Source organism: Bombina bombina, chromosome 2 (assembly GCF_027579735.1).
Source record: "Bombina bombina isolate aBomBom1 chromosome 2, aBomBom1.pri, whole genome shotgun sequence".
Classification (NCBI taxonomy): domain Eukaryota; kingdom Metazoa; phylum Chordata; class Amphibia; order Anura; family Bombinatoridae; genus Bombina; species Bombina bombina.
The window spans coordinates 1,038,539,790-1,038,564,814 of NC_069500.1; the positions used below are offsets into that span (position 1 = coordinate 1,038,539,790).

The window sequence follows — 25,025 nt, forward strand, 5'->3', positions numbered from 1 at the left end:
CAGAGGAGAGGTCAAAAAGCTTCGGCTACCTCTCTCTCTTTTTGGCTTCGTAGCATAATACATTTAGCCTATGAGACTGCTGGACAGCAGCCTCCTGAAAGGATTACGGCTCATTCTACTAGAGCTGTGGCTTCCACTTGGGCCTTTAAGAATGAGGCCTCTGTTGAACAGATTTTCAAGGCTGCAACTTGGTCTTCACTTCACACTTTTTCAAAATTTTACAAATTTGACACTTTTGCTTCTTCGGAGGCTGTTTTTGGGAGAAAGGTTCTACAGGCAGTGGTTCCTTCCGTGTAAAGATCCTGCCTGTCCCTCCCGTCATCCGTGTACTTTTAGCTTTGGTATTGGTATCCCATAAGTAATGGATGACCCGTGGACTGACTACACTTAACAGGAGAAAATATAATTTATGCTTACCTGATAAATTCATTTCTCCTGTAGTGTAGTCAGTCCACGGCCCGCCCTGTTTTTTACGGCAGGTCTAAATTTTAAATTAAACTCCAGTCACCACTGCACCCTATAGTTTCTCCTTTCTCGTTTGGTTTCGGTCGAATGACTGGATATGACATAGAGGGGAGGAGCTATATAGCAGCTCTGCTTGGGTGATCCTCTTGCACTTCCTGTTAGGGAGGAGATATAATCCCATAAGTAATGGATGACCCGTGGACTGACTACACTACAGGAGAAAGGAATTTATCAGGTAAGCATAAATTATATATAATTTTTTTTTTTTTTTTAAAGGTACAAATCTCGTGTGTGTATGTCTCTCTTTTTTTTCTCTCTTTTTTTTTTTTTTTCTCAAAAAAAGGTTGTTATTCTGAAACGGCGCAAATTGAACCGTTGTAAACCGAGGGCCACCTGTGTGTGTATTTTAGGGCTGCACGATTAATCGCATATGCGATTAATTGCCACGATTTAAAAACCGTGAGTTGCGATTTTTTTTTTTTTTTTTTGCTAAAAAAAAATCTTCAGAAGTGGCTGTAATTCATTGATTTGTATGTGATTTCTTGCAAACCAGCTCCATCTAGTGGTTGCTTTTAGCACACATTTGTAAAATGGCTGTATTACTTTCACTTTCTGATCTCAGAGTAGCAGCTGGCCAGCCGGATTACTGTATATTTCTTCTTCCTTTTTTCTTTTTTTTTTTTTTTAACATTTTAAATTGACTGAAAATGAGCCCTGCTCCTGTCCAGGAATCCAGTACAGGCATACTAGCAGTAGGGGTGGGGGGGCTGCACCTTTCAGAAATGCTGTGCCTTGCTGATGTCAAATACATTGTAGATGCAGTTAAGTCAACCCAGCAGTAGAGGGGACTGCATCTGCTATGTTTTTGAGCCGTTTCTCAGAGAGCAGGAGATTGTGTGGTATGTTCCATAATGTTTACATACCCTAAGTTTCAGACTGCATACGTCCCTAGGGGGAAATATAATTAAGTGGCTTTCCCTTCTCTACATTTCTGCATGCTTTTAGACTTCTAGATTGATCGGCTGGCCATCTGCTACTCTGAGATCAGAAAGTGAAAGTAAAACGGCCATTTTACAAATGTGTGCTAAAAGCAACCACTAGATGGAGCTGGTTTGCAAGAAATCACATACAAATCAATGCATTACAGCCACTTCTGAGGAATTTTTTTAGCAAAAAATAAAATCGCAACTCTCGCGGTTTTTAAATCGTGGCAATTAATCGCATATGCGATTGTGCAGCCCTAAAATACACACACGTGTATGTGTGTGTGTGTGTGTGTATATATCTATATCTCTATATCAGAGAATACAGTACATCCAATTGACAGGTGAAGGGTGAGTGCCAACTTTTGAGGTGGGGAGAAAAATATTGTTTGAAAGGGCAACAAGACTTCCAAGTTACCTCCCCAGTTAGGAATTATTCAAAACTAATTATGATCATGGACAGACATTAGTCATAAATGAAGTTTATATCAGAAAGATCTCAATATGGATGTGAGCTAATCACGACTAAAGTTTATGGCAATTACTATAATGCTGGTGGGGGATATGGCTGATCTGCTGGATGGCAATTACTAGAATTCCGTTGGAATGGCTGTCTGCATGGGTAAATTATTAGAATGAATAAATAATTTAATATTTAGAAAGGGGGGAAAAAAAGAGGGAAGATAACCAGTGATGTAAGTTTATCTGAAGGAATTGGGAAAACTACTACAAAGAAATAGGTAAAGGGAAGAAATTTAAATATATATATATATATATATATATATATATATATATATATATATATATATATATATATATATATATATATATATATATATATATATATATATATATATATATATATATATATATATATATATATATATATATATATATATATATAATGTGTGCGTGCCGGGGGAGAGGAGTTAAAAAATACAATCTAGCTACGCAAGTTGCACAGTACTACGCAACATGCTTAGGGAGACTGTACTTTAACACCTCCTCTGTCGGTTTTCACTGATGTCCAGCCAGGCACTGTAGGGAGTTGCGGCGCAACAAGGGTAACACCATCAGAGGAGATTAATACCTGCTTGATGGTGTCAAGGACCACCAATATCTTCTCGTGGTCCACGGACCACTGGTTGGTGACTGCTGAACTATACAAAATTAGAATCTCCAATATAGATACTGTGTATGAACTGAGTATCCTTCAAATATATGAAGTATTAAAGGGACACTAAACCCACATTTTTTTCTTAAATTTTTCTGATAGAGCATGCAATTTTAAGCAACTTTCTAATTTACTCCCATTATCATATTTGTCTTTGTTATATTATATTTTTTGTCTTTGTTCTCTTGCTATCTTTATTTAAAAAGCAGTAATGTAATGCATAGGAGCCGGCCCATTTTTGGTTGAGAACCTAGGTTATGCTTGCTTATTGGTGGCTAAATGTCAGCCACCAATAAGCAAGCGCTATCCATGGTGCTGAACCAAAAATGGGCTGGCTGCTAAGATTTACATTCCTGCTTTTTTAAATAAAGATAGCAAGAGAACAAAGAAATTGATAATAGGAGTACATTTAGAAAGTTGCTTAAAATGTCATGCTCTATCTGAATCATGAAAGAGAAAAAATGTGGGTTTAGTATCCCTTTAAGCTGTCAAGCATAGCAATTCTACATTAGGAGGTATTATAAACACTACTTTAGTAACTATCGCAAGTCTAAATGCACTTCCTTATGTTGTGCCTTTGATATTAAAGTAACAGTACTGTCAACTGTAGGGTCATATACAGCTAACCCATTATATATATATATATATATATATATATATATATATATATATATATATATATATATATATATATATATATATACACACACCTCGCTATATTAACCCTTTCAGTGCTAATGACAGCTCTGAGCCGTCAGAGTTTCTCACTCAGGTGCTATCCACCTTGAGGGAGAGCTGGGGGCTCCTACCCGCTCCTACCTTGGTGATCGGGGCTTCATGTTTTGCGAGGTGACGTCACGCGCAATAATGTGATGTCACCGCACAACTTTATTTAAAGTGAAGGTAAACTTTGATGAATGAAAGCCTGTTTTTATTAAAAAAATACTATTAAAAACAGGGGCACTTTCATTCATCAAAGTTTAGAAGGCAGCAGTTTTGATTAAAAACTTACCTTTTGTTTTTTTTCAGCCAGAGCAGCTTCCCCCACCCGGAGATCCTCTCGTCACACGTCCTCAATGACTAATCCAGCTTCCTCCAATCACGGCATTGCCTCAGGCAAAGACTACCATGGGTGGAAAGCCGTGATTGGAGGAAGCTGGATTAGTCATTGAGGACGTGTGACGATAGGATCTCAGGGTGGGGGGAGCTGCTCTGGCTGTGCAAAAAAGAGGTAATATATTTTTTTTTTTTTTTTTTTTTTTTTTTTAATCAAAACGGCTTCTTTGTAAACTTTGATGAATGAAAGTGCCCCTGTTTTTAATAGTATTTTTAAAAATCGGGCTTTCATTCATTAAAGTTTACCTTCACTTTAAAATAGACAATGACAAGAATAGGGAAAGGGGGCATGCTGCTTAGAAGCCTGTAACTCGGGCATCTAAGCAGCTACAGACCTCCAAGACCCACCGTTGGAAAGGTAATCGCCTAAGCCAACAGTGTAAGTCTTAGGGATCTGTAAAAAAAAACAAAACTTAAAAACCTTAGATCAGCATAGCACCGAGGTGGGAAACTGCTTAGCACAGGGACATGAAACACAAAATTTTTCTTTTCTGTCATTATTCAGAGAGCATTCAATTTTAACCTTTTGAGTGCTAATGACGGCTCTGAGTTTCCCACTCTGGTGCTAATGACGGCTCAGAGCTGTCACTAACACTCTACCACCTTGAGGGAGATCTGGGGGATCCCAGCCGCTCCTACCCCGGCGATCGTGCCTGTAGAGTAACAGGCATCTCTGGGGCTTCCTGTTTTGTGTGGTGACGTCACGCGCAACTTTATTTATACTTAACCATGTTAAGTATAGGAGCAGGGGGCATCGCCTAACCTTTTCAACAGTGTAAGTCTTGAGGGTCTGGGGGAAAAAAAAAAGTTAAACTTTGTTAAAAAAAATTAAAAAAAACTTTAAAAATCTTAGCACTCAAAGGGTTAAACAACTTTCTAATTTACTTCTATTATCTAATGTGCTTCATTCTTTCAATATCCTTTGCTGAAAAGCATATCTAAATGGGCTCGGTAGCTGGTGATTGGTGGTTGCACATAGATGTCTCGTGTGATTGGCTCATCCATGTGCATTGCTATTTCTTCAACACAGGATATCTAAACAATGAAGCAAATTAGATAATAGAAGTAAATTGGAATGTTTAAAATTGTGGGTTTAATTTCCCTTTTTTAAGAAGTGATTTTTGATCATATTGATTGAGAAGGAGAATTTTTTGTTTTGTCTATTAAATCTAACCAAATAAAAACTTTTTTATCAGAGTATTTTATACCAATCTGTCATTTTAAAGTGGTCAATTTTCATGTGAAAGTGTTTGGTTTTTGGGTTTACTTACCCAGCAATGACGAAACCTGCTTCCTCCAATCACAGCGTTTCCTCAGGAAATGATTACCCCGGGGGGGGGGGGGGGAGCTGTGATTGGAGGATGCCGGAATCGTCATGTGACATATGAAGAGGCTTGCGACGGGCTGGTGAAGCACTGGAGCGGCTTCAAGAAGAAAAGGTAAGTATATTTTTAAAAAAAGGTCTAAAATGTCAATTTTCATGAATGAAAGTGCCCTTGTTTTTAATAATTTTTTTTTTTTTTTTTTTAACTGGCACTTTCACATGAAAATTGACCTTCACTTTAAAAGCATGATTATTCCTTATATTGATTGTTGTGAGATGTATTATTGTATCTCGTCCTTTGTTTATTTCTGTATTTTCGTTTCTTTTATGCATTGTTAGTTTATAAATAATACAAAAAAAAGTTACTCTTTATTTTTCATTTTCAAGTTCTGAATTCCTTTCTGGTTTAAAGCCAAGCGCTCCGAGAGTGAATGAAAAATGCCAAGCTGAAACCATGCAACTGAAAGGTTTGTTTTACATGCATTATTACATATAATCCCACTCTTACACTAAGAATGTATGAAATTCTTCTGACATCAAGATTTTTTTAAATACAAAAAAGATTTTATAATTTTAAGCAAATGATATGAACTTCATATTAAAGGGATAGGAAAGTCAAAATTAAACTTGCATGATTCAGAGAGCTTGTCATTTTAGGACCTTTTTTAAAATTCACTTCTATTTTCAAATGTGCTTTTGTTCTCTTAGTATCCCTTATTAAAAAAATGAATACGCACATATCATACACTTGTGGGAATTGGTGCCTGCACACATTTGTCTCTTGTGATTGGCTAAATAGATATTTTCAGCTTCCTGTCAGTAGTGCAATGCTGTCCCTTCAACAATGAATAACAAGAGAATTAAGAAAATTTGATAATAGAATTAAATTAAAAAGTTGTTTCAAATTGTATGTTCTATCTGAATCATAAAGACAATTTTGGAGTTTACTATCCCTTTAAGTCTCATACACTGTTCGGTGAAATTGATCTCTTCATTAAAGTTAGATGGGCATTATAGCTCTAGTATCCTATGAATGATGTTAATCTTTTGAGACTACCAAAGGTGGAATACAGGACTTTGCTGTTCTTGTAGAAAACAAAGATAACGTTACAACTAATTATATGGTGCTGTCTCATAGTATACTTTCAGACCACAGTACCTTCTTTTTGTTCAGATGCATTATGAAGATTTTTATTTTTTATTAAAACCATGAAAAGGAGGGTTGTTTATCTATCATAAAATTATATTCAGGGCTTTTGAGCTTAACTGTAGCTTTTTAAAGCTTTTCAAATGACGTTCTGGATACCTACCTCACCTAATGTGACAAGTTTGCATGTTCACGTCAGTTGCACAAAGTTCCCAATATATTTTGCTCTTCTCCTATTTTATAGCGGGTACATATCATTGCAAATGGGTGCTAGTGATTCCACAAAAACACACAGCAGCTAACTTGACATTGCTAATCTTTAAGAAAATAATATCTTGAGGCAGTGCTTTTAATAATACAAGGCTTCAGTTCAAGAATGCAAAGATATTAATATATATCCGCAATGATTTTACTGTTGCACCTTTTCAGGTCATGCAAAGAAATCTCAGGATATCAGCAGTGTCAGTAATTCAGGTGGAGAATTCTACTGCCAGCAAGGGGGTCCTCAACATTCTTGGGAGGATGTTAAGATGAAAACTTGTACAGACTCTTCCTTTGACAATACCAAGAAAGGAATGAAAAAACTCCCTTCTCAATGTTATTCTGAACAAACACAGCGTGACTTTACTGTGGAAGAACAGAAAAAATCCAAACAGTTTGTTGGGCAACGTACACTAAGAAGTTTATTACCACCTCTGAATTCAGATAGACTTAAACCAATCAGACAGAAGACAAAGAATGCTGTGGTATTTATTACATATATGATTTTTTTTTTATTATTGTTTTGCTTTGTTTTTGTTAAATAAATTCAGGGATTTTTTTGGTTAAAATATGTAGGTGCATACATTTGCATAAGTTCAACCTATTCTTGATAAAACAATGTATTATAATGTACTTTAGAATCTTAAATAACTCTGATAAAACATGATTTTATAATTTTTTTTAAATTTATTTTTATTTCCCTTTTAAATTACAAGAATAAAAAATAGCAATGTCTTTTGCTCTATTTAAAATCCAATTCTTGCTTTAATGTTTTGTGATTTTTAAAACAAACCAATAGGTAAGCATCCTAGACACTGGAGAAGTCTGTATGGAGTTTTTGAAGGAGTACAATTCCCAGGAGCGGGTCAAAGAGGTCTTGCGCATATCCTCTGATGGAAATCTTGTAAGTTTATTTTCAGTTATTTATATTTTAAGGACTTTCTTAGTCTGTGTGTGGCTATTTTTTATTTTTATTAAACACAGCCCAGCCCTCATATGATGTGCGTCCTCTTTAATAGGTAAAGCTTATTATGGCGTTTAGGCTAATTGCCATTACCTCAAGCAAGTGTTCTGCAATATATGTTTTACAAAAGCTTTTCAATTTTAACTGGCTCAACAAATTTAGCTAACATGTGGAAATTATCTTTACATTGGCAGTCTCCGCAAACCCTTAAAATATGGAGTAAATTGGTTTTGGCATTTTGTTTTTTAAATTATAGCTCAAATTACTGTCTATAGTCAAGGAGTTTGGCATGGAGAAAGAGTTTCCATAACTTTATTTTAAAAGCAGCACCATGATTATGATGCATGTGCAGGATAAAAAAAAAAAGTCCAGATAGCCAATATTCGTTTGGGCGCTTATATAATTTATATTGATTGTGGGAACTATTCCTATTTTGTATAGATAACTGTATTGTAGTATGTTTTTAAGATGTGGCATAAATGAATTGACTGCTTAAAGGGACACTGAACCCAATTTTTTTTCTTTCATGATTCAGATAGAGCATGAAATTTTTAGCATCTTTCTAATTTACTCCTGTTATCAAATTTTCTTCATTCTCTTGGCATTTCATTTGAAATGCAAGAATGTAAGTTTAGATGCCGGCCCATTTTTGGTGAATAACCTGGGTTGTTCTTGCTGATTGGTGGATAAATTCATCCACCAATAGAAAAGTGCTGTCCAGAGTACTGAACCAAAAAAAGCTTAGATGCCTTTTTCAAATAAAGATAGCAAGAGAACGATGAAAAATTAATAGGAGTAAATTAGAAAGTTGCTTAAAATTGCATGCTCTATCTGAATCACAAAATATTTTTTTGGGGTTCAGTGTCCCTTTAAACAAATAGGGCAAGATCCATTGATAAATTTGGCCCATAATTTAAATAAACTATACATTGTCCAGAATGTTCTTTGATTCAAGTTTATAAACAAACAATTTTTTTTATTAGTTTTTTTTATTTCCTACAGGTTTATATTTATCACCCAAATGAAGGCAGAGGTTTTCCATTGGTTGACAGGCCTCCTTCACCTCCAGAAAACATGTTAAGCTTCACTTTTGATGGCTTACCAGGTACAAAAAAAGCTTCTACTGTTTTGCTGCTATTTCTCGAGTTTTATCAAGTTTCCTGTCCTTATCATATATCATTATTTATAAAAAATATTCTTTCTTACTATAGTAAATTGGGCTTCAAACAGGGTTTTTTTTGTTTTTTTTTTAAACGAAATAATTTATTATTACATAACATAATCCGTGACATCTCTTGCATAAATATAGATATAACATGACAAGTCTTGTTTTACAGAGAATGCAATACATTTGTTTCTTTATGTATAACTGTCCAAGATCGATTACTTTATTTGGGCATTTTATACAGATTGAGGTTGAATTTCACACTTATAAACTTTGGGGAACGTTTTTTAACGTCAGGCACTGGTTTAGACACCTTTTCAGTCAGGAAGGGCCTTCACTGTAGTAGGCTGAGCCTCATTTTCGCGCCATTACTGCGCAGTTACTTTTGAGAGCAGGACATGCAGCTGCATGTGTGTGGATCTGAAAGTAGTTGAAAAGGTTCCTAGAAGGCTTCATTTGGTATCGTATTCCCCCCCTGGGTTTGGTAAAGTCGCAGCAAAGGCTGTAGCTGGGACTGTAGAGGGGTTAAATCTGTAACCGGCTCCGGTTTTAAGGGTTAAAGCTCTGAAAATTTGGGTGCAATACTTTGAATGCTTTAAGACACTGTGGTGAAAATTTGGTAAAATTTGAACAATGCCTTCATTGTTTTTCACATATTCAGTAATAAAGTGTGCCCTTTTTAAAATTTAAAGAGACAGTAACGGTTTTAATTAAAACTTTTTTTGTACTTTATTGACAAGTTTAAGCCTGTTTAACATGTCTGTACCTTCAGATAAGCTATGTTCTGTATGTATGGAAGCCAATGTGTCTCCCCCTTCCAAATTGTGTGATAATTGTGCCATAGCGTCCAAACAAAGTAAGGACAGTACTGCCACAGATAGTAAGGTTGCCCAAGATGGTTCATCAGATGAAGAGAGTAAAGATAGTTCTGCTTCATCTCACTCTGTGTCTACACCAGTTTTGCCCACGCAGGAGACGCCTAGTACTTCTAGTACGCCAATGCTTGTTACTATGCAACAATTGGCGACAGTAATGGATAACTCTATAGCTAATTTTTTATCCAAAATGCCTGCATTTCAGAGAGTGTGATTGCTCTGTTTTAAACACTGTAGAGCAGGAGGGCGCTGATGATAATTGTTCTGTCATACCCTCACACCAATCTGAAGGGGCCATGAGGGAGGTTTTGTCAGATGGGGAAATTTCAGATTCAGGTAGAATTTCTCAACGGGCAGAACCTGATGTTGTGACATTTAAGTTAGAGCACCTCCGCGCACTGCTTAAGGAGGTGTTATCTACTCTGGATGATTGTGACAACCTGGTCATTCCAGAAAAATTGTGTAAGATGGACAAGTTCCTAGAGGTTCCGGTGCACCCCGACGCTTTTCCTATACCCAAGCGGGTGGCGGACATAGTGAACAAGGAGTGGGAGAAGCCCGGCATACCTTTTGTTCCCCCTCCTATATTTAAGAAATTATTTCCTATGGTCGACCCCAGAAAGGACTTATGGCAGACAGTCCCTAAGGTCGAGGGGGCAGTTTCTACACTAAACAAGCGCACTACTATTCCTATCGAGGATAATTGTGCTTTCAAAGATCCTATCGATAAAAAATTGGAGGGTTTGCTTAAAAAGATTTTTGTTCAGCAAGGTTACCTCCTACAACCTATTTCGTGCATTGTTCCTGTCACTACAGCAGCGTGGTTCTGGTTCGAGGAACTAGAAAAGTCGCTCAATAGAGAGACTCCGTATGAGGAGGTTATGGACAGAATACACGCACTTAAGTTAGCTAATTCCTTTATTTTAGATGGCGCTTTGCAGTTAGCTAGATTAGCGGCGAAAAATTCTGGGTTTGCAATTGTGGCGCGCAGAGCGCTCTGGCTAAAGTCTTGGTCAGCGGATGTGTCTTCCAAGACAAAATTGCTTAATATCCCCTTCAAGGGTAAAACCCTTTTTGGACCAGAGTTGAAAGAGATTATCTCAGACATCACTGGGGGTAAGGGCCATGCCCTCCCACAAGATAGGCCTTTCAAGGCCAAGAATAAGTCTAATTTTCGTTCCTTTCGCAATTTCAGGAACGGACCGGCCTCCAACTCTGCAGCCTCTAGACAAGAGGGTAATGCTTCGCAGACCAAACCAGCTTGGAAACCGATGCAAGGCTGAAACAAGGGTAAACAGGCCAAGAAGCCTGCTGCTGCTACCAAAACAGCATGAAGGAGCAGCCCCCGATCCGGGACCGGATCTAGTAGGGGGCAGACTTTCTCTCTTCGCTCAATGCTTGGGCAAGAGATGTTCAGGATCCCTGGGCACTAGAAATAGTTTCTCAGGGTTATCTTCTGGAATTCAAGGAACTACCCCCAAGGGGAAGGTTCCACATGTGTCACTTATCTTTAACCCAAATAAAGAGACAGGCATTCTTACATTGTGTAGAAGACCTGTTAAAAATGGGAGTGATACACCCAGTTCCAATAGTGGAACAAGGACTGGGTTTTTACTCAAATCTGTTCATAGTTTCCAAAAAAGAGGGAACCTTCTCAAAGTACCATCGTTCAAAATGGAAACTATCTGAACGATTTTACCCTCAATCCAGGAGGGTCAATTTATGACTACCGTGGATTTAAAGGATGCGTATCTACATATTCCTATCCACAAAGATTATCACCAGTTCCTAAGATTCGCCTTTCTGGACAAACATTACCAGTTTGTGGCTCTCCCATTCGGGCTAGCCAATGCTCCACGGATTTTCACAAAGGTACTCGGGGCCCTTCTAGCGGTTCTAAGACCAAGGGCCATTGCAGTGGCACCTTTCTTGGACGACATTCTGATACAAGCGTCGTCTCTTTCAAAGGCAAAGGCTCACACAGACATCGTTCTGGCCTTTCTCAGTTCTCACGGCTGGAAGGTGAACATAGAAAAAAGTTCCCTGTCTCCGTCGACAAGAGTCCCCTTTTTGGGGACAATAATAGATTCGTTAGAAATGAAGATTTTCCTGACAGATGTCAGAAAGTCAAAGCTTCTAAACGCTTGTCAAGTTCTTCACTCTGTTCCTCGACCTTCCATAGCTCAGTGCATGGAAGTAGTAGGATTGATGGTTGCAGCAATGGACATAGTTCCTTTTGCGCGAATTCATCTAAGACCATTACAACTGTGCATGCTCAAACAGTGGAATGGGGACTATACAGACTTGTCTCCAGTGATCCAAGTAGATCAGGAGACCAGAGACTCGCTACGTTGGTGGCTAACCCAGGATCATCTGTCCCAGGGAATGAGCTTCCGCAGACCAGAGTGGGTCATCGTCACGACCGACGCCAGTCTAGTGGGCTGGGGCGCGGTCTGGGACTCCCTGAAGGCTCAGGGTCTATGGTCTCGGGAAGAATCTTTTCTCCCGATAAACATTCTGGAACTGAGAGCGATATTAAATACTCTCAAAGCTTGGCCTCAGCTTGCAAAGGCCAGATTCATAAGATTCCAATCACAACATGACGACAGTTGCTTACATCAACCATCAGGGGGGAACAAGGAGTTCCCTGGCGATGAGAGAAGTGACCAAGATCATAAAATGGGCGGAGGATCACTCCTGCCACCTATCTGCGATCCACATCCCAGGAGTGGATAACTGGGAGGCGGATTATCTGAGGAGTCAGACATTCCATCCGGGGGAGTGGGAACTCCACCCGGAGATATTTGCCCAGTTGACGCAATTATGGGGCATTCCAGACATGGATCTGATGGCGTCTCGTCAGAACTTCAAGGTTCCTTGCTTCGGGTCCAGATCCAGGGATCCCAAGGCGACTCTAGTAGATGCACTAGTAGCACCTTGGACCTTCAACCTAGCTTACGTTTTTCCACCGTTTCCTCTCATTCCCAGGCTGGTAGCCAGGATCAAACAGGAGAGGGCCTCTGTGATTTTGATAGCTCCCTTCATCCGTGTCCTAAAGCTTTGGTATTGGTTCCCACAAGTTATGGATGACGCCGTGGACCGTTTTTAATCAGGTTTGATAAATTTATTTCTTTAACTACAGTCACCACGGCACCCTATAGTTTCTCCTGTTTTTTCTCCTGTCCGTCGGTCGAATGACTGGGGTGGGCGGAGCCTAGGAGGGACTATATGGACAGCTTTTGCTGTACTCTTTGCCATTTCCTGTTGGGGAAGAGATATTCCCACAAGTTATGGATGACGCCGTGGACCGGACACACCGTTGGAGAAAGTAATTTATCAGGTAAGCATAAATTCTATTTTTTGTTTTTAACATTCATGTGATAAATATAGAATAGAAAGAAGACATAGATTTAACAAATCTTTGAAATCACAAAAATTGAATATTTTATTTTATCACATGCAATTTTAACTTTATCCACAAGATGGTGCAATTGTGTAGTCTGACAAATATTTGTCAGGTATAAAAGGCACACCTGTACACTAGTCAGTAGACATGATTAAGAACCAGGTTGTGGTTTGAAACGTTGTTTGTATGATGGACCCTGTAAGGAGACAATAAAGGTCTTTTAAATTTTACTGGAGGCTGGAAAATTACTTCTTTGGACTCTATATTGGGGTTTGGCTAACCCATTCCTGTGCCCCAGTACATCAGTAAAGGGTGCTGTCTTTCACTACTATATGTAAGCTAGAATACCTCAGTCTGTTGCTTAAGGAGGTTTTAGCTACTCAGGACGACAACGATACCATGGTGGTTGTCAATATTAGGTTGTACCAAGATAATTGCTAAGGAATGGGAGAGAAGGTGCCCCTTTTTTCTCCATTTCCTATGTTTGGAAAAGAATTTTACCCAGAGGACTCTTTCAAGGAGTTCCGTCAGGCGGTACCCAAGGTGGAAAGGACAATTTCCACACTTGCCAGGAGCCCTACTATTCCCATAGAGGATAGTTGTTCCTTTAAAGGACCAGTCAACACATTAGATTTACATAATCAACAAATGCAAGATAACAAGACAATGCAATAGCACATAGTTTGAACTTCAAATGAGTAGTAGATTTTTTTATAACAAATTTCAGTTATGTATATTTCCACTCCCCTTGTACCATGTGATAGCAATCAGCCAATCACAAATGCATATACGTATAGTCTGTGAATTCTTGCACATGCTCAGTAGGATCTGGTGACTCAAAAATTGTAAATATAAAAGACTCTCCAATTTACTTCCATTAAATAAAATGTACAAAGTTGTTTAAAATTACGTGCTGTATCTGAATCATGAAAATGTAATTTAACCTGAGTGTCCCTTTAAGGATCCTAGGGATAAGAGGTTAGAGGGGTTGCTCAATAATGGCAACCTATGACTTGTATTGCCACTGTCATTTATGCGGCAGCATACTGGTTCATACGTTGTCTGGTTCCATTCGAACGGACACTCCCTTCGAAGAAATCCAGGATAAAATAAAGGCCTTCAAGTCGGTCATCTCCTTTTTAACACATGATTCCCTTCCAGTATTTAGCGGGAAGCTAAGATTTCAGGCTTACCATATTGGCACACATTATGGTTAAGATTACGTTTTCGTTCCTTTCAAGATTTCAAGGGAATCCTTCTACTTCTTCTCTGAGCAGGAGAGGTTTTGGCTTTCAAGAATGTTTGAAGCCAGATAAGAGGCAAGGTAGCCTTACTCTGGGTAGGAGACCTCTCCAACCTGGGAAAAGGTGAGTTCCTGTTCCGATTCAGAAACAATGTTTGGAATTTTATTCTAATCTGGTAGTGGTTTGCAAAAGAGGGAACCTTCAATACTATTTTAGATCTCTAGAATCTAATCAAATTTTAGATGTCAAGATTCTAAACAAATTCCTAAGTGTACCGTCCTTCAAAGTGGAAACTATTCGTTCCAGTTTCCTTTAGATCCAGGAGAGTCATTTTATGAAGGCGGACGCGTGCTTGCATTTTCAGGCAAACACTCCCAGTTGTGGCTTTGCTTTTCGGCCTTGTCACAGCTCCCAGAATTGTCTAATAGGAGTCTGGGTGTGATATTGGTGGAGCTCGGTTACAGGGCATTGCTGGGGCACCCTTTCTGGAAGACGGCCTAGTCCAGGCACAATCTTTTTAAGTAAGATTCCATATGGAAATGTTGTTATCCCTTCTGTGATATCAAGGAGGAAGGTAAATTTAGGAAGGAGTTACTTTGTCACATGGACAAAGGTAACCTTGGGAACCATAATAGATTCCCTATAAATGAAGTTCTTTTTCTGACAGACGTCAGGAAATTAAAGATTTTCAATTCTTGTCTATTTCTTCAGTCTTCTCCTCTGCCATTAGTGGCTCAGTGCCTGGAGCTATCGGGCTTATGGTAGCGGCATGGGACATCATCCCGTTTGCTCGGTTCCTTCTCAGACCTAGGCAGGTTATCATACGGAACTGAGATTATATGGATTTGTCTCCTCGAATATTACTGGAGCAGGAGACAAGGAATTTTTTAAGTGCGGTTGTCTTTGGATCATCTTTTCCAGGGAACCTGCTTTCGCAGACCATCTTGGGTGTCTGTGAAAACAGATGCCAACCTTCTAGGATGGGGAGCAGTCTATGGCCCCCTAAAGGCTCAGGGAATTTTAGACTCAAAAAACGAGAAGAACAAGAGCGCACAGCCCAATCTAAGAGTAAACGTTTTTACTTAAAGATAAAAGCGCATAACAATAATCTTCTCTAGAATTTTAGACTCAGTCAGAGTCTGGCCTACCTATAATCATTCTGGAGCTAAGAGCGATCTTCGTGGCTATTCTGGCCTGGCCCCAGTTAGTCTCGGTCCAGTTCATCTGATTCCAGTTGGACACACATCTTCAGTTCATCAGGGGGGAACGAGAAAAGAGTTCCTTAGCGATAACCGAGGTATCCAAAATAATTCAGTGGGCAGAGGCCCATTCTCACGGTCTGTCGTCAATCCACATCCCAGGGGTGGACTCTGGGAGGCGGACTTCATGAACAGGCAGACTTTTCAGCCGGGGGAGTGGGTTCTCCATCCGGAAGGTTTTTCAGATTGATTCTCAAATGAGGTCAGCTGGAATTGGATCTCATGGCATCTCGGCAGAAGGCCAATCTCTGAGGTACGGGTCGAGGTCTAGGGACCCTCAGGTGATACTGTTAGACGCCCTGGTGGTACTTTGGACTTTCAGTCTAGCATACTTTTTTCCTCCGTTTGCTTTTCTTCCTCGGGTCATTGCTCGAATCATGCAGAAGATGACGTCGGTGATCCTCATTGCACAGGCTTGGTCTCGCAGGATTTGGTATGCAGATCTGGTGGACATGGCATTTCTGCCACCGTGGAGACTTCCTTTGAGGAAGGACCTTCTAATTCAAGGGCCCTTCCTTCATTCAAATCTATATTCTCTGACGCTGATTACTTGGAGATTGAACGCTTAATTTTATTCAAGCGCGGTCTTTCAGACTCGTTCATAGAGACTATGATTCAGGTTTGTAAGCCTGTATCTAGAAGGATTTACCCTAAGATATGGCGTAAATATTTCTATGGTTATTATTCCAAGGGCTACTCATGGAGTAGATCGGGGATTCATAGATTTTTGTCTTCTCTCCAAGAGGGTTTGGAGAAAGGTTTATTGACTAGTTCCCTAAAGGGTCAGATCTCTACTCTCTGTTTTGTTACTCAAACGTCTGGCGGATGTTCCAGATGTTCAATCATTTTGTCAGGCATTGGCTAGGATCAGGCCTGTGTTTAAACTAGTTACTCCTCCATGAAGTCTGAATTTAGTTCTCAATGTTCAACGGGCTTTATTTAAGCCTATGCATTCCTTAGATATATTAAGTTTTTTATCTTGTTGCTATATCTTCTGCTCGCAGAGTGTCAGAGCTCTCTCCTTTGCAGTACGAGTTTCCTTACCTTATTTTTCATTCAGATAAGGTAGTTTTTACGTTCTAAATTAGGATTTCTTCCTAAAGTTGTTTCTGATCGGAACATTAATCAGGAGATTGTGGTTTCTTCCTTGTGTCCTAATCCTTCTTCTCAGAAGGAACGGCTTCTACTCAATTGGGACATGGTTCGTGCCTTAAAGTTTTATCTGCAGGTGACTAAGGATTTTCACCAGTCTCCTGCTTTGTTTGTAGTTTTCTCAGGAAAACTTAAGGGACAGAAGGCCGTAGCTGCTACTTTCTTTTTGACTGAATAAGTATCATACGTTTACATATGAGACCGCTGGACAGCAGCCTCCAGAGAGAGAGTTACGGCTCATTCCACGAGGGCTGTTGCTTCCTCATGGGCATTCAAGAATGAAGCTTCTGTGTAAGAGATTTGCAAGGCTGCAACTTGGTCTTCTCTTCACACTTTTTCAAAGTTTTTCAAATTTGACACTTTTGCCTCGGCTGAGGCCGCTTTTGGGAAAGGTTCTTCAAGCAGTGGTGCCTTCCGTTTAGGTTCCCTGTCTTGTCCCTCCCGTATCATCTGTGTACTCTAGCTTGGTTATTGAATCCCATTAGTAATTAAGATGATCCGTGGACTCGTGTCATAAAAAAGAAAAGAAAATGTATGCTTACCTGATAAATTTTATTTCTTTTTTGACATGAGTCCACGGCCCGCCCTGTTCTTGTAACACAGGTTGTTGGTTTTTATAAACTTCAGACACCTCTGCACCTTGGCTTTTCCTTTCTTTCCGTAACTTCGGTCGAATGACTGGAGTGGGAGGGAAGGGAGGAGCTATTTAACAGCTCCGCTGTGGTGCTCTTTGCCGCCTCCTGCTGACCAGGAGGTGAATATCCCATTAGTAATTAAGATGATCCGTGGACTCATTGTGTCAAAAAAGAAATACATTTATCAGGTAAGCATAAATTTTCTTTTTATGTCCCCTTTTTTTTTAACATTTTTGAAATTTTGACGTTTGGAAGTGTACATGGCAGGCTTCACAAGTCTAACCCTTTTTCTTACATGGCCCTGATTGAACTCAGCAGAGGTTATCTGATAAACTGCAAAATAATACCGGTTTTGCTAACAGAATTAAAGGGACAGTCTAATGTTTGTTTAAAAAGATACACATTCCCCAGGTTTGCATAACCAACACTGTCCTTTTTAGCTCTGTGATAACCTTGTATCTAAGCCCCTGCAGACTGCCCCTTATTGCTGTTCTTTTGACAGACCTGCATTTTAGCCAATGAGTACTCACTTATATATAACTCCACAGGAGTGTGCACAATGTTTTCTATATGGCAATACATAAACTAGCGCTGTCTAGCTGTGAAACTGTCAAAATGCTCTGAGATAAGAGGCGGCCTTCAAGGGCTACGAAATAAGCATACCAACCTGCCTAGGTTTGGCTTTCAGCAAAGAATACTAAGAGAACAAAGCAAATTTGCTGATATAAAAGTAAATTGGAAAGTTGTTTAAAAATTGCCTGCGCTATCTGAGTCATGAATGTTTTATTGTGACTAGACTGCCCCTTTACAGTGGCTAGCTTTGTCTGCTCCAGTAATATGCCCAGGTTGGCCATTGCAAATCAGCCGCACCTATTGCATGGGATCAGAAAAGTCTTTGAGTATGGTCCCTCCTTGTAAGGTGGCAAAAAGAGGACATATGTACATGTTATCCTATGTAACAAAGGTCTTTATCTGACTTTTGATATATAATTTGATATTCATACTTCTGCCTGTATAGATTGTTTTCTACTTATGTCTTCAATAAAAATAATAGAAAAAAAGAAAAGTCTTTGAGTACAAGGTGTTAAATGTCCATTTAATACACAGACTTGATTTTTTTTTAATTTTTATTACTATTAAAATCCTGTGTGTTTAAAAAAACAAACAAAAAAAAACTTCAATGTTGTCTTTATTTTTAAATTTTAGAAAAATATTGGAAGAAATACCAGTATGCAGCAAAATTTATACAACTTGTTCGATCCAAAACGCCTAAAGTAACTTACTACACACGATATGCAAAATGCATGTTAATGGAGAATTGCCCTAATGCTGATGTTGAAGTATGCTTTTATGATGGTAAGTTATTTAACAAATAAGAAACCATTAAAATGTTTACAAAGAAAAATCCTACTTTCCTGCTGGTTAGCACCCAGTTGGGCACATCTACACTTCTCTCTCTTTTTTTTTTTTTTTTTTTGCCCCCCCCCCCCCCCCCCAATAAATATTATCAAGTGGCAGTAGTCTAGGTGCACCACAACACTTTTTGGTTCAAGACAAGGGTGTTTTGTTTCTTAAAGTAAAATCTAAGAACCAGGTCTCTTTGGATTTGTTGATCCCTACCCACTGTTGGATTACACAAACTTTCCCTATAAGAGCAACTTCATAATCTAATACAGTTTATTAACTTTACACACACAGCTTTAAAATTATTTTTATTCCTTTTCTGTGGGGCAGCATCTTTTCCTAACAAAAGGTCTGTTCAGAACTTCTTTAAAAAAAAAAAAATACTCGAAGAGCAAGTGGAATTTAACAGAGACCATTTTTGCACTTTTACAAAAGTTGAAATCGCAGTGTAGATGCTGCTGATATCAGACATCCACCTTTAGATCTGTTGGGCAGTACTCCACCATGGCAAGGATGCCTAGTGCACAGAATGTAATCTTTTGATAGAGAATTGTTTGGAAACAGCTGACCCAATATAATTAACTCCAAGCCGTGGTACATTTTATCTATTCTTATAATTAAAGGGACATAAAACTCACATTTTTGTCTTTCATGATTCAGATAGAGCATGTGATTTTTAAACAACTTTCAAATTTACTTCTATTAGCTAATTTGTTTTGTTCTGTTCGTATCCGTTGTTGAAAATGATTCCTAGTTAGGCTCAGGGGCGCCTGATTGGTGGATGCACAAATATGCTTCATTTTATTAACTCACCCGGTAGTGTATTGCTGCTTATTCAACAAAGGATACCAAGAGAATAAATCAAATTTAGATTATAGAAGAAAATTGTTGTTGTTTAAAATTGTATTCTCTATCTGAATCGTGAGAATTTTTGGGTTTCATGTCCTTTTTAATTATTAATGTGTGCAATAAAACTAGACAACATTTTTACTGCAGATAGAGAATTGTTAATACTACTGCAGTTTAAAGGGATACTAAATCCAAAATGTATTTCATGATTCGAATAGAGCATGCAATCTTAAGCAACTTTCTAATTTACTCCTATTATCAATTTTTTGGTTCTCTTGCTATCTTTATTTAAAAAGGAATGTAAAGCTTAGGAGCCGGCCCATTTTTGATTCAGAACCTGGGTAACGCTTGCTTATTGGTTGGCTGAATCTAGTCAGCAATAAGCAAGTGCTATCCAGGGTACTGAATCTAAAATGGGCCGGCTCCTAAGGTTTACATTCCTGCTTTCCATCTAAATGGGAGGAGAGTCCACGGCTTCATTCATTACTTTTAGGAATAAAGAACCTGGCCACCAGGAGGAGGCAAAGACACCCCAGCCAAAGGCTTAAATACCTCACCCACTCCCCTCATCCCCCAGTCATTCTTTGCCTTTCGTCACAGAAGTGTCGAAGATTGGAGGGTAGTACTCTTCGGAATGGTACTGAAGTTTTAAGTAGTCCTGTCAGCCTCTCAGTGAGAGTCTGGGTGAAAGTTAGAGTCCGGAGATGCAGGGAGAGTCTTTCTGCGAAACCATCCAACCATTGCTCCACAAGCAATCAGCGTTGACTAGTTTCGCTGCCTGCTTTCTACATTCAAGTCCATGTCAGGAGCGATGCTTTTACCTGTCACACTTGAAGAGCCTTGTTCCTGTTCCACGGCATAGATTCTGGTAAGATTGTTTCATTTTTTTTTTTACATAATGATAACACAGAAGACAGGGTCACAGTGTGGCGCCTTTTATCTTATGGAATCAAGTGTTAATATACCTGGTAAGGGGATTATTGAACGGGGGGGGGTTTATATATGATATTGTTTATTGTGTGATTGCTGCGTTATGTGCGAGATGAGGCTCTGGCAATGGTGGAACTTTCAGGTTGACTTCCGGGAGTATTTGCGTGGCCGGTTTTGGCGCGTTTTCTTCTTAGTGCAGGGGTGGTCATGCTAGGCATCCCATGTGACCGGGTGTAGCGGTAGAAGCCTGCCGAGACAAAATTAAAGGGAGGCCCCCGACCGGTCTCCGGACCAAATAGAGGGCAGATTGTCGCTCTTCTCAGAGGCCTGGTTGCAGGATGTTCAGGACCCTTGGGTTCTGGGGGTTGTCGCCCAGGGTTACAGCATAGGATTCAGGTCCCCTCTGCCCAGGGGCAGATTTCTCCTGTCAAACCTGTCTTCAAGATGTGTGAGGGATCTCTCCTCTCTAGGTGTTATCGTACCTTCCCAAGCAGATAGGGGTCTAGGGTACTATTCAAATCTTTTTGTGGTTCCAAAGAAGGAGGGCACGTTCTGCCTGATTCTGGACATAAAATGTTTAAACAAGTTTCTGGCTGTTCCATCGTTCAAAATGGAAATGATCAGATCAATTCTGCCCCCTAGTTCAAGTGGGGCAGTTCATGACGACAATAGACTTGAAGGATGCTTACCTTCATGTTCTAATTCACAGGGACCACTTAAAGTTCCTAAGATTTGCGTTTCTGGACCAACCCTTCCAGTATGTGACCCTTCCTTTCGGTCTGGCAACGGCCCCGAGAATCTTCACGAAGGTTTTGGGGGCGCTACTTGCAGTGGCCAGATTCAGGGGCGTTGCTGTGGCTGCCTAGTCCAGACGCCGTTGTTCTGCCTCGCAGAGGATCGTTCAAGGGCTCTTTTTGTTCTTGCTCCAATCTCACGGTTGGAAGATCAACTTAGGAAAGAGTTCCCTGGTACCCAGCAACAGGGGGGAGTTCCTGGGCACGACAATAGACTCTATGTCCATGAAAATATTTCTCACAGATCAACGACGCAGGAAGATTTTGTTCACCTGTCTTGCCCTTCAGTCCTCCTCAAGCCCTTGGGTGGCTCGGTGTATGAAGATGATCAGGCTCATGGTCTCCATCATAGACATCATCCCTTTCACCAGGTTCCACCTCATCAATTGTGCATGTTGAGACAGTGGAACGGCGATCATTCAGATCTGTCACAGCGGATATCCATGGATGCTCGGACCAGGGACTGCCTCTCTTGGTGGATCCATCCGGAACATCTGTTCCTGGGGACATCCTTCTTGAGACCGTCCTGGGAGATTGTGACCACAAACTCGAGTCTTGCAGGATGGCACAAAGAAAATAGACCCGGGAGGAGTCTCTCCTTTCCGATAAATATTCTGGAACTTCAAGCAATTTACAATGCTCTGAGGTTGTTCAGCTTCATCAGATTCCAGACCTACATTACCTTAGTGGCTTACATCAACCATCAGGGGGGTACGTGGAGCTTCCTAGCAATGTGGGAGGTGTCTTGGATTTTGGAGTGGGCGGAGTCCCACAGCTGCTCACTTTTTAGCAATCCACATTCCAGGTGTGGACAACTGGGAAGCGGACTTTCTCAGCAGGCAATCCTTCCATCCTGGGGAAATGGTCTCCTCACCCCAAAGTGTTTGCGGAGATTTGTTTCAGATGGGGAACGCCGGATATAGATCTCATGGCGTCCAGATTCAATTGCAAGCTACCCCAATATGGGTCGAGATTGAGGGATCCCCAGGCAGAGCTGATAGATACCGTAGCGGTGCCTTGGGGATTCAGCCTAGCTTACATTTTTCCACCGTTACCACTTCTACCTAGTGTAGTGGCATGCATCAAACAGGAGCGAGCTTCGGCCATCCTGATTGCTCCATTGTGGCCGCGGAGGACGTGGTTTGCGGATCTGGTGGGGATGTCATCCTCTCCGCCATGGAGGTTACCCTGTCGCAGGGATCTGCTGAAACAGGGTCCCTTTCAACATCAAAATCTCGTTTCTCTGAGGCTGACTGCGTGGGGATTGAACGCTTAGTCTTAGCCAAGAGAGGTTTTTCTGAAAGTGTGATTGACACTATAGTTCAGGCAAGGAAGCCAGTCACTCGTCGCATCTACCATAAGGTGCGGAGGACTTGTCCTGGTGTGAGAAGCATGGATATCCTTGGCACAAGGTGAAGGTATCCAGGATTCTGTCCTTTCTCTAGGATGGTTTGGAGAAGGGTCTTACAGCTAGTTCCTTTTTAAAGGGACAGATTCGGCATTATCAGTATTGTTGCACAGGAGACTCGCTGAGCTTCCTGACATTCAATCTTTCATTCAGGCTCTGTCTAGAATCAGGCCTGTCTTTAGGCAGTCTGCTCCCCCATGGAGTTTAAACTTGGTCCTTAAGGTATTGCAGAGGTTTCCGTTTGAGCCTTTGCATTCCATTGACTTTAAGATTCTATCCTGGAAGGTTCTCTTCCTGTTGGCTACTGCATTGGCACGCAGAGTATCTGAGCTTGCTGCCTTGTAATTTGAGCCTCCTTACCTGGTTTTTCATGCAGATAAGGCGGTTCTAAGCACCGGTTTGGGGTTTCTTCCCAAGGTGGTGTCTAACCGTAACATCAATCAAGAAATGAATAGTTCCTTTGTGTCCTAACCCTTCGTCTTCTAAGGAGAGGTTACTTCATAATCTGGATGTGGTTCGTGCCTTGAAGTTCTATCTTCAGGCTACAAAAGGATATTAGACAGTCTACATCTCTTTTTGTGGTGCCAAGAGGCAGAGGGCCTCTTCTACTACTTTGTCTTTTTGGTTGAGGAGTTTGATTCGCTTGGCCTATGAGACAGCGGGACATAAGCCTCCTCAGAGGATAATGGCTCATTCAACAAGAGCTGTGGCTTTTTCTTGGGCCTTCAAGAATGAAGCCTCTATGGAGCAGATTTATAAGTCGGCTACCTGGTCCTCCTCTCTCAAACTTTTAAAAATTTGACCTTTTTGCTTCTGCGGAAGCTGTTTTTAAGAGGGGTTTTTACCTGCTGTGGTGCCCTCAGATTATGGTCCGCCTTTTTAGCCTCCCGGTTTCATTCAGTGTCCTCTAAAGCTTGGGTATATGTTTCCCAAAAGTAATGAATTAAGCCGTGGACTCTCCTCCCCTTTTAGATGGAAAACCATAAATTATGTTTGCCTGATAATTTTATTTCCATCGTGGGGAGGGGAGTCAACGGCTCCCGCCCGTAACTCCGGTGGGCGGACCTAAATTTAATTTATCTAATGGCACCATTTATACCCTGATATTTCTCCTACTGTTCCTTATTCCCTCGGCAGAATGACTGGGGGATGAGGGGAGTGGGGGAGGTATTTTAAGCCTTTGACTGGGGTGTCTTTGCCTTTTCTCCTGGTGGTCAGGTTCTTTATTCCCAAAAGTAATGAATGAAGCTGTGGACTCTCCTACCCACGATGTAAAAAAAATTATCAGGTAAGCATAATTTTGTTTTTTAAATATAGACTGCAAGAGAATAAAGAAAAAAATGATAATAGCAGTAAATTAGAAAGTTGCTTAAAATTGCATGCTCTATCTGAATCATGAAAGAAAAAATTTGGGTTTTTTATTTTCCCTTTTAAGTACATGCTGCAGAGTCTCAGTGATATGTGCAAGACAGCAACTGATACTAGGTAACCGCACAGAACTGAATGTTCTAATCCTGACTACACAGGGAACCGTAATAGCAGAAAATCTTCCTCCCAATGTGCATGAGTTAATTGCCATGTTTTGTTTCGCACTTTTCATACAGGTCCTTACACTCTTCCCATTGATAGCAGCTGAATGTATGCATTTCTTTAGTCTTTGTGCCACAAGGTTGCTATCACTTTACCAATTATGTCTTTATTTTATTTTTTCGTTTTTTTTTTGTAAATTAGGAGCAAAAATCCACAACACTGCAGATTTAGTTAGACTAATTGAGAAAAACGGGAAGTCTCACACATTGAAAGAAGGAGATAGTAGAGATATATTGGGTGATGAATTACAATCTTATGTGGACCATGCAAATGAGGCAAGTACAATAAACTAAAACGTCCATGCAGTGCATTACATTGCAAAGTCTGGTGTGTTATTTATGTTTAATGCTTTGAAATTCCTCTAAAATCAAACTTAGTTATGAGTATTATAGAATAATAAATGACACAGATTAAAAGCCTGTTATTCTAAGTCCAACTGCTATTAAATCCATTTCAAAATCCAAACTGTTTTTTCTCTCTTTTGAACAGAGTCATAGTGTCTGTCTGTCTTTGGAATCTGCCATTAGTGTAGAAGAAAAAAAAGGAGAAAATGTTTCACTGTTTCCAATTACATTTGGCAGGTAAGATGTTGCTTAATTAGCAGTATGTTTTACACAAACAATTGAATAAAGTAAAATATAGATTAAAAATATTAGATTAAAAATAAAATACTTTGTAGCAAGACGATTTGTTTTATTTTTGTCAGTGATACTGGCTACATATAAGAGAGATATCGACAGATATAGATAGATATTAGAGCTGCAACAACTAATCGATAATGATAGATTATAAAAATAGTTGTCAACGTATCTCATAATTGATTAGTTGGTTTGCAATTAGTTGTGCACAGCACCAACTGCTTCACTCCAATGTGCTCCTG

General features: G+C 39.9%; 1 protein-coding gene across 2 annotated transcripts in view; it reads left to right on the top strand.

Moving 5' to 3' along the window:
* PLK4 (polo like kinase 4) overlaps positions 1–24,730 on the top strand; it is a 38,598-nt gene extending 13,868 nt beyond the window's left edge. For both annotated transcript variants that reach the window (XM_053703640.1, XM_053703639.1), the window contains exons 6-12: positions 5,450–5,529; positions 6,639–6,955; positions 7,270–7,374; positions 8,437–8,539; positions 18,377–18,526; positions 24,287–24,420; positions 24,635–24,730. In XM_053703640.1, the coding sequence (XP_053559615.1) occupies positions 5,450–5,529; positions 6,639–6,955; positions 7,270–7,374; positions 8,437–8,539; positions 18,377–18,526; positions 24,287–24,420; positions 24,635–24,730 (985 nt within the window). The remainder of the gene's footprint in view (positions 1–5,449; positions 5,530–6,638; positions 6,956–7,269; positions 7,375–8,436; positions 8,540–18,376; positions 18,527–24,286; positions 24,421–24,634) is intronic.
* The last annotated feature ends 295 nt before the right edge of the window (positions 24,731–25,025 follow it).